The sequence below is a fragment of the Liolophura sinensis genome, chromosome 7 (assembly GCF_032854445.1).
Source record: "Liolophura sinensis isolate JHLJ2023 chromosome 7, CUHK_Ljap_v2, whole genome shotgun sequence".
NCBI classification, from domain to species: Eukaryota; Metazoa; Mollusca; class Polyplacophora; order Chitonida; family Chitonidae; genus Liolophura; species Liolophura sinensis.
The window spans coordinates 38,758,370-38,770,927 of NC_088301.1; the positions used below are offsets into that span (position 1 = coordinate 38,758,370).

At 37.6% G+C, this 12,558-nt stretch overlaps 1 protein-coding gene across 1 annotated transcript in view; it reads left to right on the forward strand.

Annotated features, from left to right (window-relative positions):
• Positions 1-6,821: 6,821 nt before the first annotated feature.
• The window catches only part of LOC135470249 (adhesion G protein-coupled receptor L3-like), a 33,592-nt gene continuing 27,855 nt past the window's right edge, over positions 6,822-12,558 (forward strand). Inside the window, exon 1 of the mRNA XM_064749069.1 lies at positions 6,822-7,137. Coding sequence (XP_064605139.1) covers positions 7,071-7,137 — 67 coding nt within the window. The 5' untranslated portion in view covers positions 6,822-7,070. The remainder of the gene's footprint in view (positions 7,138-12,558) is intronic.

Below are 12,558 nucleotides of genomic sequence, written 5' to 3' on the forward strand. Positions count from 1 at the left end.
GAATCGTTTTTCTCACACTGCGTAAAAAGAGCACTCCGCTTCAGGCGGACTGGGGTTTTACCAATCGATTGAATATTGCGAGATCAACGGGTATATCTAAAACATGTTGAAGTAAGCGTTAGGATCAGAGAATTTCGGCAACCACAATGACCAAAGAAAAATCGTCCGGAAAGGTGCAGTTATATCCGCAGGTAAGGTTTAAAAACATACTTTTGGTGCTGCAATTTGCATTTTGCCAGAGGGATATAATAGTACCTTCCAAACCACCAAATAGACATATATGTTCTGTATATGGTCATTAGATTTCTCAGAATGAGGCAAATTGAGCCTGTCGTGGATTTTATGTACAATACAATATTTAAATCCAGCCTCCCTAAATTCGTCGTTGGGTAATTACCATCATATGATGGGACCGTGTTATATATATAAGCATAGGAAATATGTTGATTTCCTATTTGTCGATACCTATAGCCTATCGCAGTTGTGTGGGTGCCAATACCCATGCTTTCATGTGTACATTTCTCTCTAGGGTGAATACCAGTTTTATCCACCATATATACATTTGTGACGTTTAGTCCCTGGGAGGCAGGTCATAATAAAACTGAAAATGCACCAAAGTGAAACGGTCAGTAATTGTATTCTGTGTAGCGTGATGTTTGTCATTTTGAATAATTTGAGTTGCACTTCATAAATTTGTCGCGAACAATGGTTTCATGCCGATATAGGCCATTGTCTCAAATTACGTGAAGTGTATTATAACATACACGCACGCAAATCTGATATACACAGTGGATTCGTAATATCGACTTGCATGATTAGAGGGCCTGAGGCCGGTTTCATGAAGCGAAGCTTGACTCTTCCCTCCATAAACGCTTTGCTCTATGTAAGTAAACGATGAATTTAAACTACGGAACACCAGTTAAAATTTGAATTAGAACTATCTAACCAAGTATGTACCCCGACAAGATTGGAATTCAGGTGACTGTTTGCCCGGCAGAATAATGTATTTGTCAAACGTCCCAGACGCAGGCCTACATGCATGAAATGCATGGTTGAACTAAAATCTTTTATGTTCAAGTTTTGAGTTTAAGTCAGAGCAACTTTAAACAGTAGGATGTAACGTGCAGGTTTGTAAGCAATGATAATCAATGTAATGGATTCTCAACGCTTATGGATAAAACCACATTCAGTATATCAACGAGTGAATAGGCCTAATGTGCATGTATTAAATAAGTATTAAAGAAGTAGAGTATGATGGTCATGTGATTAGATGGATGTGCTATAGCTAGTAAATATATTTAACATCTTAAATACGATAAACAATTTATCAACACGCATTCTGAACGTACATTGTTCACTATAACGGTTTGATCTGTCTGAATAATGACTATGCTGAGGCCCATAAAAAAACGGCCATAATTTTATTGCTAAAAATTGATGAAACTGGCCAGAGCTCGAACTTTGTAAACTGAACAGATGAAACGTTGTATACCAAGCTTCAAATCAGAATAACCAACAGGAAACAAGCCTTGAAAACTGACATGCCCAAAAACGTGTTATACAAAATTTTGTCAAAAATGGACTGGTTGAATCTCGAACATGATCTCTAACTTTTCAAGCATAGTAAAGCCATGTATGTACCAATTAGGTTTTGCAAAGAAAAACCGGAAAATGTCAATTCACAAATACTTCAGAGTGCATTGTTCGTGCTCGTGGTATATAGGGTTACATGTAACACCAGAGGAAGTGCTTGAAACTCTTAAATAAAACTACATATTTCAGAGAAATAAATCAAATATACCACATTTATTCACTTTAACATGCATATATATGGTTTTACTATATCAACATCTTTTTTCGATCTGTATATACTGTGTGTATGATGGCTGAATGCCACGCGAAACACTGTAACCTGAAGTAGGTGTAGATGGTAATATTGCAGTGGCTACAATATCAGGAGGTTCTCAATTGTCTTAACAAATCAAAACATCAAGCTTTTGTGGTCAAATGAAGAGCAGCTAAAATGTGGTTTCCCACAATTTCACTTTACTTTATTGAGTCTGTACTATAGAGATCTAATCAGCAGAAATCTAACTTCCGGGACAACTAATGGAATATGTAACTACGGCGGATGTGGGTTGAAACTTTGCAACTTTTTGGAAATTTGTTAGGCATAAAGCTTGGTACAACAGTATAGACCTCGGATTTTTTTAACACTTCTTCACTGCCACGCGTATATAGGCCTCATTTAATATTGTCTTATTGTTACTGTTGCATATATTATAGTTATGGTACCACTTACGTAAACTATGGTTCCTGATTTATTTATTTACAACATTTAAATTAAAAAGACCGTTGAATTTGGCTTCCCAAGAGGCTGTGTCTAGACGTGTTTCTAAGATATATTATTTTATACAATCCAAATCATGGTAGGCACGTTTTAGGGGCAAATCTTATATGTCTCATTATGACAGTCCTCCCTACTAAAGTTTCCCCGTCCTTACCGTTGTACAATATTAAGCTTTACTCCCATAACGAAGGCAGGGCAGAGGTTATATACTTAAATTTACGACAGACAGCCGGTACGCTAAGGACTGTATAAAGTCTTTTTTCCAACCAACCATCACCCACTCCCCCTCAAATTAGCTAAGGATTTATTTTGTCTTTTATATGTTAGTGAGCACATCCTAAACTTAATATTAAAAATAAAATCATACGTTTCATGTATATATCCGTCAAACAACAGAGAAATAAATAAAAACATCTCTTGTTTTCAAACAATTTCCTAGCTCGATCATTGCTTATAAATTTACCCCGCGAAAGAGGGCAAATATGAGCAAAATTTTCCGAATAAAGAGACGTCCCTTTGTCATAGCAACCGTTAATGATCCCTGTGTCACGCGCTTGATGACATCCTCTCCGCCCATGAGTGTGTTGCCATAGTTACCGCACTTACGGCACATTCCGGCTGAAGTTACACTTGGTTGTGCATTTAAAAGACAAATAAATGAAACAGCTTGACGTCGCGAGGTACAAGGGGATATTGTTAATCCATTCGTTGTACCTACTATTATCTTGTCACTTAGGTTCGTTGTCATCATGAAAAAAAAACAATCTCTATGTAAAATAAACAAACAAAGTGAAGTCAGAACAACCATAGAGTGCCTTTTGAACAATCATAATATTACTTCCTCTATTACTGTGCTATAAATTGTATCTGTATGTATATATTTTTGATATGTTGATATTGCTCGACTTCATGTTGCATATTTATATTTAGATGCTGATGTCCTTATGAAAACAACTATGACCTCAACACGTGTAATTTAATATTTAGGTAGCTAGCGTATATTGTTTGTCTAACAAATAATTTCCTTGACATGAAAAAAAAGTAAGGATGGTGTCGCTTTCAAGAAAGGTTTGTATTCCTAAATTAAGGTCTGAAAAGATCGGTTAATTGGGACTGGCTACATAACCAAATGATGCCGTAGAACTGATTGTTCGCCATACTCTTCAGGGAAAGCTAAGTTCATGCAGTCTGTGCAGTGTGAATTAAGCTCAGCTGATTCCCGCAAGGTTATATTGTAAAAAGTACAGTGTATGCGAATTACCATCAGAATACAACCAAGAAATCAAGACGAAAGAGAGATTCGCCTCAGTCCATAAGTTTGGGTAAGAAATTGTCTGCTTTTTTCCTTTTTCATATGTATATATAACTGACATAGAGATAGTAAAAAATGGTTAAAATATTTCTGTAGACAAACATTAGTTCCCCTAAAACATATAGTGTTAGTTAGTAGCACATCACAAGTTATTTCTATTTGTATTCTCTACCGGTACGCTTTAATTATTTGTCTAACTGCCGGAGTCAGGAAATTCCGTGATCTAAATTCCATTTTTCCGAGTTAAATTATATACATCGGGTGGGCATAAAAAAATGTGCCGTACTTTGACACTCAATATCTCCGAAACCCTCTGACGTCAGCTTCTAAAAAATTACACACTCAAAAGCCATTATGTCCTAAGTATACGGACCAAATTTCAATTTCATCTATTAAGATTTCTGTTCATCGGACCAAAATCAAAAAATAGTCAAAAACACATGTTCCGGACATTTCAAAATGATGCTCGGCCTTGTTTTACTTGAAAAGGTGATCAATTCCTTGTCCGCCGCAGAGAAAACCATCTTGATTCAGCAAAGCTAGTGCCTATCTAGCAGAAGAGTTTCTCTGACACTAGAACCAGACAATTTTTCCAGACGACACTTGATTGACGCGTATTACACAGGTGCAGCGCGCTCTCTACTCATGAAACCTGTCAGGTGATGCAATGTGGGTCACAGGAACGTGCGTTTTTGAGGCTATGTTTTCATTTTAACCCTGTGTACAGACTACTCAAGCTATGGTCTTGAAAATTGGTCAGTATATTAACAAAACCATGCCATTTGAATGTCTGAAGTTTGAAAAGTTTGAAAGGGTTTGAACAAAGGATAATGGAACAATGCAGCATCAATGTACGGCCCATTTTTTATGCCCACCCTATATATATATATATATATATATATATATATATATTATATATATATATATATATATATATATATATATATATATATGTCTGCACACACCACACACACACACACACTGTAGAATAATGAGTGTACTGTAGTATAATGAGTGTGTAGAGAAAGTTCGTAAGTAACTTGTCTAATGTCAGTAGTTTACTCCGGGCATTGAGTTTCCTTTACCCATTAAACTTATACCGCCACCGTATAAGTGAAAACTTCCTGAGTTTGGCGTTGAACACCAAATAAAATTAAGTGTAGACTGCCGCGGTCCTTCGCTAGCAGAATTCTGGTTCAAATGAATAAATAAAATGCATGCCAACCATGTGAACCGGAGGTCCGGGGTTCATTTCTGAATTTGCTCAGATCTAGGGCCTGAAAACGAGCAGTTTTGATACCTTGTATTCTCGACTCAGAATCATCATACTTTGGGTTAGTCAAATACTGGTCGGTTCAGCACCAGTATGGTGCATGGGTAGAGCGCAAGGTCTTGTCTTCTGAATGGCGTACGTTCCGGTAAGCCGGCATGTTAATTTTCAGCGGCATGTTTAATTTTTGCAATGCGACAGGCTTGTAGAGTAAACCGTCGTGAAATCAGCGGTTAAACCACATGTATAAACACACGCAAAGCTGCAAGCTACAGTTTACCTTGTTCTTAGCAGCGTTCACTTTACAGATTTGTTGAAGCGTAGATCTAACGTCCCACCACATCTCAAAGAACACTCAAATAAATATATAAATTTCTCTTCAAAAAGATTGTTGTATAAATTGAGATATTAGATATATTGAGATAATAGATTGAAGCAAATTATTGAACACGTAAATGAGTGTGACCAGCTGTGATGTACGATAATAGATTACACTGCACACTGGATACACACCGAGACAGCCACGACGCTGAGTAGTATACTCAGAGCACACTGTGCGTCTGGACAGTTTCTGTAGTGAGTCGCACACTACTTACTGGATACAAATCGTGAATACCCACGACGTATGTACAGTGCTGAGAACACAATTTAGTTAATTCTTTCTTGAGTGCCACACTTTCTGGATAGGCTTACACACCCTAAACATCAGTCTGGATATTACGTAGAATACTCAGCGGAGCACACTTTAATTATCAACCGTCTAGCCATTTATGTAGTGAGTCGCACACCCACTGAATACACACACCGTGGACATCCACGAATACCCAGAGCTCACTACCTCTCTCTGTCTATAAACGCAGTTAATGTCTGCTTTGAGTCACCCTAACAATTAGTTTGCCCACCTCGACATACTGAGTCGTCAGTGAAACTTTTCATTAGTATACTGAGCGTAAAAATCACCCAGCATGCATACAAATTCTTACATACTGTAACCAAATTAAAACCGAATTTTCAGTATACTGCGCATTGTTCAAAACTGATGGAGATCCTGAAACTTAATTGGGCAAAACAAGACGCACACTTTGAGCTCAACAACACTTGTTGGATATTAGGTTTCAATACTCACAAATGTCATCACTTCTTTGTCCAAATATCTTTAAATACAGATTTAATAGCCTGGGTGATAATTGCTTAAACATCTTTATAAATGGATAAGATAACAATACTATACATACTATTCAGATTACTCTAATGATTACTAAAACGTTGAATATATGTATACTTTAGTATTTGTGTCTTAAAGTATGTGTGTCTTAAAGTCTGTGTGTCTGTCAGTCGCTATGACACTCTTGTCAGTTAAATCCCGACCTCCCTTTGATTTCCCTAGTTCTGTTAAAGCATTCAAATCAATTAAACACATGCGATTGCTTGCATTGTAATCCGTTCCCTATGATTTGCTTGCATATTTCCTGAATGTTAAATCTTGTTTAACAATTGAGTTACAGCTGTCCAATCTTGGATGCATGGATTGCCAGCTTTGCAAGTTTTCAGTTTAATAAATCAACAATCTATGAACCGGTCGTCCAGTTAATCTGGCGAAAAGTTAAATCGCTTTAACAACAAACAAGAACCGTGTATACCTGATCAAACGCCCCTGCAGTCGTACACTATTTTCGATTGGATATAGATATACTAATTTCACCCCGTCTGCCACCGATGGGCGACGTCATTTATTATAGATCAAGCCGTATATTTTTTTTTACCCCAGTTTGTGGCTGCGGACTGGTTGGAATCACCCCGCCCACACCCGTCCAGAGAGTGGGGTTGTTGTGCATAGAGTGGTGTAGACCCAAACACACTGGAACGTCACGTGCTTTTGTCGGCCCTTTTCCCTTCTCACCCGAGCCGAGAGTCTGGGCGGAGACTGGATCAGATGTGGCCGTGACTCAGTGGAGAGCACTCGGATAACGGACTGACTGTTCACGACTCCTTCAGCCAGCTCGCTTCAGCTGCAGGAGAAGCAAGTCACAAGCATAGGCTTTATACACAGCTTTGCCCCATCGGTTGGGCCCACTGGCTTGATTATTACTCATAGCTGATCCCTCTAATAAAAGACACACATTCTGGCGAAAGGAACAATGGATACCAGAACAGTTTGGATATCTTTGGAATTGGTTTTACTTACACTCATCGTCGACAGTTCAGGTGAGTACATCCAAAAGTTTGTTTTTTTGTTAGCTTTTTTACCTTTATTTGTAATTTAAAAAAGATGATGTGGCTTACATGTCGTCATTTTACGTAACATTGAATAAGCTGAAGTGACGAGTCCACATGGGGTGAATTAGGGTCGTATTTTCAAACGAACAGTATAGGCAAGGTAAAGAGACAATCACTTCGTTTTAAGTTTTATGTGTGCATGAGAACACGCACTGGCTGGATATGCACTGATGTTCTGTACTATGTTTCTGTCTGTGTATTGACCATATGGCTGATCCGACTGCATGTGTGTGTGCATGAAGACGGTATAAGGAGTTTGGAGGATATATAGTTCATATATATTTTATACCATACGTACCATATGCATCTGGAATATAGAAAGATGAATTACTTCTGGACGGGTTCTGAATGTACATGTAGGGTGCTTCATTTATCCATGACAGGACTGATCAATTCCAAGCATGCATCTGACTATAGGTAAAGTAATAAGGCACAATAAAGGCAATACGAGTCACACACCTCATCACCGCCTTGTCTTATGTCCTTGGTATATAACTAGGCCAATACAATGGTGCTGAACAAAAAACCTGTTACCAGAATATTTTCTGACTCCAAGTACCAGTGTATGATAAGTATCGACAAAGTCGCATTAAGTTCCTCTTGGCAGATTTAGCCTCGCCCAGCAAAGTATATACTTGTTGATGGTGCTTATTGATGGTGCCTGTTTAATATTTCCTATCATGCAGCATACAATTGTGCTCACTCGTGATGGGGCTTGTTTGATAGTTCAAAGCGTACAGTATGCTGTTGTGTCCATCTCAACGTACAGCCAAACGTCCTTCATGGATATTATATTGACCCTAAGTAATGCAGTTTCTAGGCCAAAAAGAGAGTTTTTGTTCCGTTTGTTTCACGGGGAATGTAATGTATAGCAGTGTGTTTATCAAACACGACAAAGCGATCCTTGCTTGATTTACAACTGTTTCCAACACTGAGATGACATCATGTACCCGCAGCTGGTACAGCCGTATAACCTGCTTTTTGAGAACTCCATGTACATTGTTCAAAAGAAACATGTGGAAGACAATTTAACCTTTAGATAAGTATATGTATTGTGTAAAAAAAACCCTTTTAGAGTTTGTAATGTAATGTTGTGTATGTATGTTAAATCGGTGAAATTAGTAGTTTTGTTTTTGTGGTGCTCTTAAACCCTATACGAGGCCAAGACCTTGCATGCACATAAATCAAACTTTGTACTTAGTTCATGACGCCCTATACTCTATGCAAAGAAGTCAGGATCTCGTGTTGTGGACAAAAAAGAACCTCCTCACTCTTAACCGTGCCTGGTTTGGTTATAGATAAATACAGACACATTTTGTTCAAGGAAATACTGATATATATATATATATATATATATATATATATATATATATATATATATAATATATATATATATATATATATATATATATATATATATATATATACTCAACAATCTGAGTCATTCAATGGAGCTAATTCGACTCAGAAAATGAGTCCTATGACTCACGAGTTTTCTGCCTAGACTAATACAAATGAGTCAAAATATAGCCAGATGACTCCATTGGATTACTCACATTTTTGAGTCAGTTGACCCAAACTTTTCTCTCAGTACAGTATCTCATTTTCTCTGCCTGTTCCTGATTGACATTTACTAATGAGTACCATAATGCTATAGGACTGCATTATAGGTAAAACGCCATCGCTCCTAGAAAATGGGTCCCTGTCAAAGTTGAACTCACAACATCGCTTGTCAAATTTAAAACCTTTTCAGCTGTGTCGAGTCAGCGGATAATTTAATGGTTTTCCTGTTCAGCGAGTTAGTAGGCTCCTCGAGACATACATGTAGTTCTCAAGTAAAGATTTGTAAAACAATATACAGATTATGAGTCTACGGCAGTATTCTGTAAAGGTCTCGTTGTTCCAGGAAGTAAGCATTTCGGTGGGAAATGGGCGTTGATCGAGCTGAGCGTGGCTCTGTCGGGACAAAAACAGGCCTTAGTTAGTACTCAGGAGTGACACTGTATATGCAGTCTAAACGCCTGCGATACGCTTTCTCAACGATACCAGAACATGTGCCATGTGAAGACTGGGTCAGTTTTTTCGTGAACATTCTTCAGGGAAATTCAAACGATTCAAACGATACAGAAAGCCATTCTTGATCGTATCCGTTGTACAGAAGATTCCATAGGTAGAAGTTCTTCTGAGCATATCTGGAAGTGCTATGGTTTAGTATATATATGCTTAGATATCAATGAACACAAGCTACAATTAATAGTCAAATATACATGTCAGTCCTTAGCTATCCAGAAAATTAAATATGTGAATTCTAATGTGGAATAAAAAAAAGGAAGAGTAAGGGTCTCCCCGAAAATTTGGTAATGTCACGCAGTTGTGAATTAAGATTTGTCTCAACTCTCTTGATATATAGATTAAGATGTTTGCGGCAGCAGTCACTTATAACTGTTAGCGTCAATTACTTTAAGCAAATGACGTAAATGACCTATAAGCTCAAAGCACAGTGTGGTATAAGCGCTGGGCATACTGCTAAAAAATACTGTGGGAGAAATGGTCGTGAGTCAGATTATATTTCATGAGTCCTTACTGAAGGAATTTACAAATTTTCCCAGATGTTGTTGCCGGTTAGATTTCTACCAGACTCGATAAGCGAGATAAATAACGGCGGATCAAGACCTTTGATTCTATGTATGGCAGTGTATAGCGTTCTTGTGTTTCTCATATGGGCATGGTATAGAATAATCTGACAACGTATTTCACGCCTGAAAATTTGACACCTGAAAATTTGACACTAGGCTGACATGAAATATTTAACCCTTTTCTCTTTTCACATATCATAACTGTTTCATCACACTCATCAACCATTTTTTTTTGGACAATATATTTCTCCTTTTGTTATACACCCAACACCCATGCATGCAGCCCTCTTTGATAGTGAACATATGTTTTGTCTATCTGAACAGATGTTCCCTGCTCGTAAGCGTTTTGACCCTTTCCAAGCTCTTCCCAGTTTAGCTTGTCATATAAGCCAGCCTATGTGAATAATGTTTCTCGAGACTATGAACACAATAGTAATCGTGATCAAACTGCACAAAGAAAAAGGCGATGACACTGCTTGTCTAACATCTATGAATTACTAATTGGATGTATTAATTTTTATGTCTTTTGCACACTTACAAAAAACAGGTATTTGTTGAAGATGGAGTACTGTATACTAGGTATTACATTGATCTTGTGCTTCATATTTAGACTGCTTATTCCTGGCACCTTACAGTCATCAGGTTATTTTATGCACTAATTTCCTGGAATCTTTTCTAATATATGGAAGCTTTTGCATGTGTTAACTTCATTTCAGTTAATTGTAAAGGCTGTTGATATCCGCTCATCTGTTCTGATTAGCTCACATGGTTTGTGTTGCCGTGTGAAAGATAAGCAAATTTCCTATTCTTGAACTATATGCATGTAAGTACTCTCGGTGTCCAATCTGGACCAACACAAATCGCATGTCTCCAGATAATAGTACATAAACTTCAGTATATATTTTTTTACACATGCTAGGATGTAGTTTGTATAGAAAAATAGTTCTAAAGACTTGGCATAAATGATGTTCAGACCTTTTAATACCACGTCTACCTCGCAATACTAATTGTGATCAATTGATTTGTCGATAATTTAATGTGTATTCTTCTGCTTTTACGTATTGGTAGCTCATATGCACGCTGGGAGAGATACGTGAAGAAAAGTTTATGATATAAAGGAATTCACTCACATGATTATGGTTTTTTTGCACCTTGCTTCAAATAGCTACAAATCTTCCGTAAATTCTTGTAAGTGCACGAATGCTAAAAGTAGGCTATATTTAGTTCATTGAATTCTATTGTTTACCCTTGTGTGCAACTGAACGCGGTATGTTTATGTAAACACGGTTAACTATATGTCCTTAGGACCTGAGAAGTCCTATTATAATATTTCCATGGAAATTATGTTGAGGAGTTGAAGTGTTTTCTAGGCCAAAGTAGTCTGTAAGCGTTCCTCAGCCACAGCCCTTGTTAAATCTGATAAATGAGAAAGAGACGAGTGTACGACCCCACTCTGACCGGTACCCCCGGAAGTGAACTCTTAGCGACCGTCCCCGTATTTATGCATCGGCTTCAGGGCTTTGAATTATTATACAGCATCCTCTGTTAATGCGGATTAATTACCAAAAGTGTCATAATTTGATGTCTAAAACAACAACAAAGACATCCTGTTTTTATCTGGAAAAATCTTTGAGCTAAATGGGACACTCCTGTCCTTTGACCTTTTAAGAAGCTATGGGCGCCACAAGGCGTCAACATAGTACTTGAAGAGTTCGGAAGCAAGGATAGAAAATAAAGAATCATACTGTTTTGTATTACTTAGAAACTCATTTTCGACATCTACGGCAGAGACATTAAGACTGAATTGTAGATTATATTTTTATGTGTGTGAAAGCAGTGCATGTTTAATATTCAAGGTTGTAACCGATGTTATTTTATCAATGTGAGGAGTACACACTTACAAGTAGTTAGGCATGTGCGCCTTTCTGTAGCTGTTGTCTATATATGTCGACAAACGAATTCCACTCATGTATCAAAAAGGCCTGAATAAAATAAATACTAAACTGTTATGGCCCATGTATATCTTTTGTCCCAAGGTCATTATCAAACATGTCTGAAGGTGGGGAGTATATAGCAAACCATATCACTAATTTGTGACATTGCTTTAAGATTTAATTGTAAAAATACAAGGTTCACTTGATCGGTCGCTCATGCATGAGGTTGGTCCACATATTTTAATGTCTGATAGTAGGGAATATGAGAATCTGCGGAGCGGATCTGTGACATTCTCTGCTTTTAGACTGGAATAGGTCACCATTTCCCCTGGGTCTTCATCAAAAAGACAGGGCTAATGATGCCTGAAACTGGAGAATATGACAAATTTGGTCGCCATTCTGTGACATTCTCTACTTTCAGATTGTTTTATCCGGAAATATGTCATTTTCCAAAATTGTCTCTTGACTTGCCCTGCATGTCAATATGATCATATCTCAGTTTGGATCGTGGTTGTACCAGTTGTTTATGTGGCAAAACAAGAGAAACCAATTTAAGAAATGTTTCAACAGATGACCGACAGTAGCTATTGGACTTAATATAAACAAGGACATATGTTCAGGGTAGGACATTGTTTCATTCTCCGTCACAGATTACCTCTCCATCCGAAATGCACGGACTAACTGTCTATCGCAAACCAACCGACTAAAGGTTCATCCCATAACTAACTGTCCATCACAGATTGACTGACTAACTGTCCATCCCGGATCAAATGATTAAC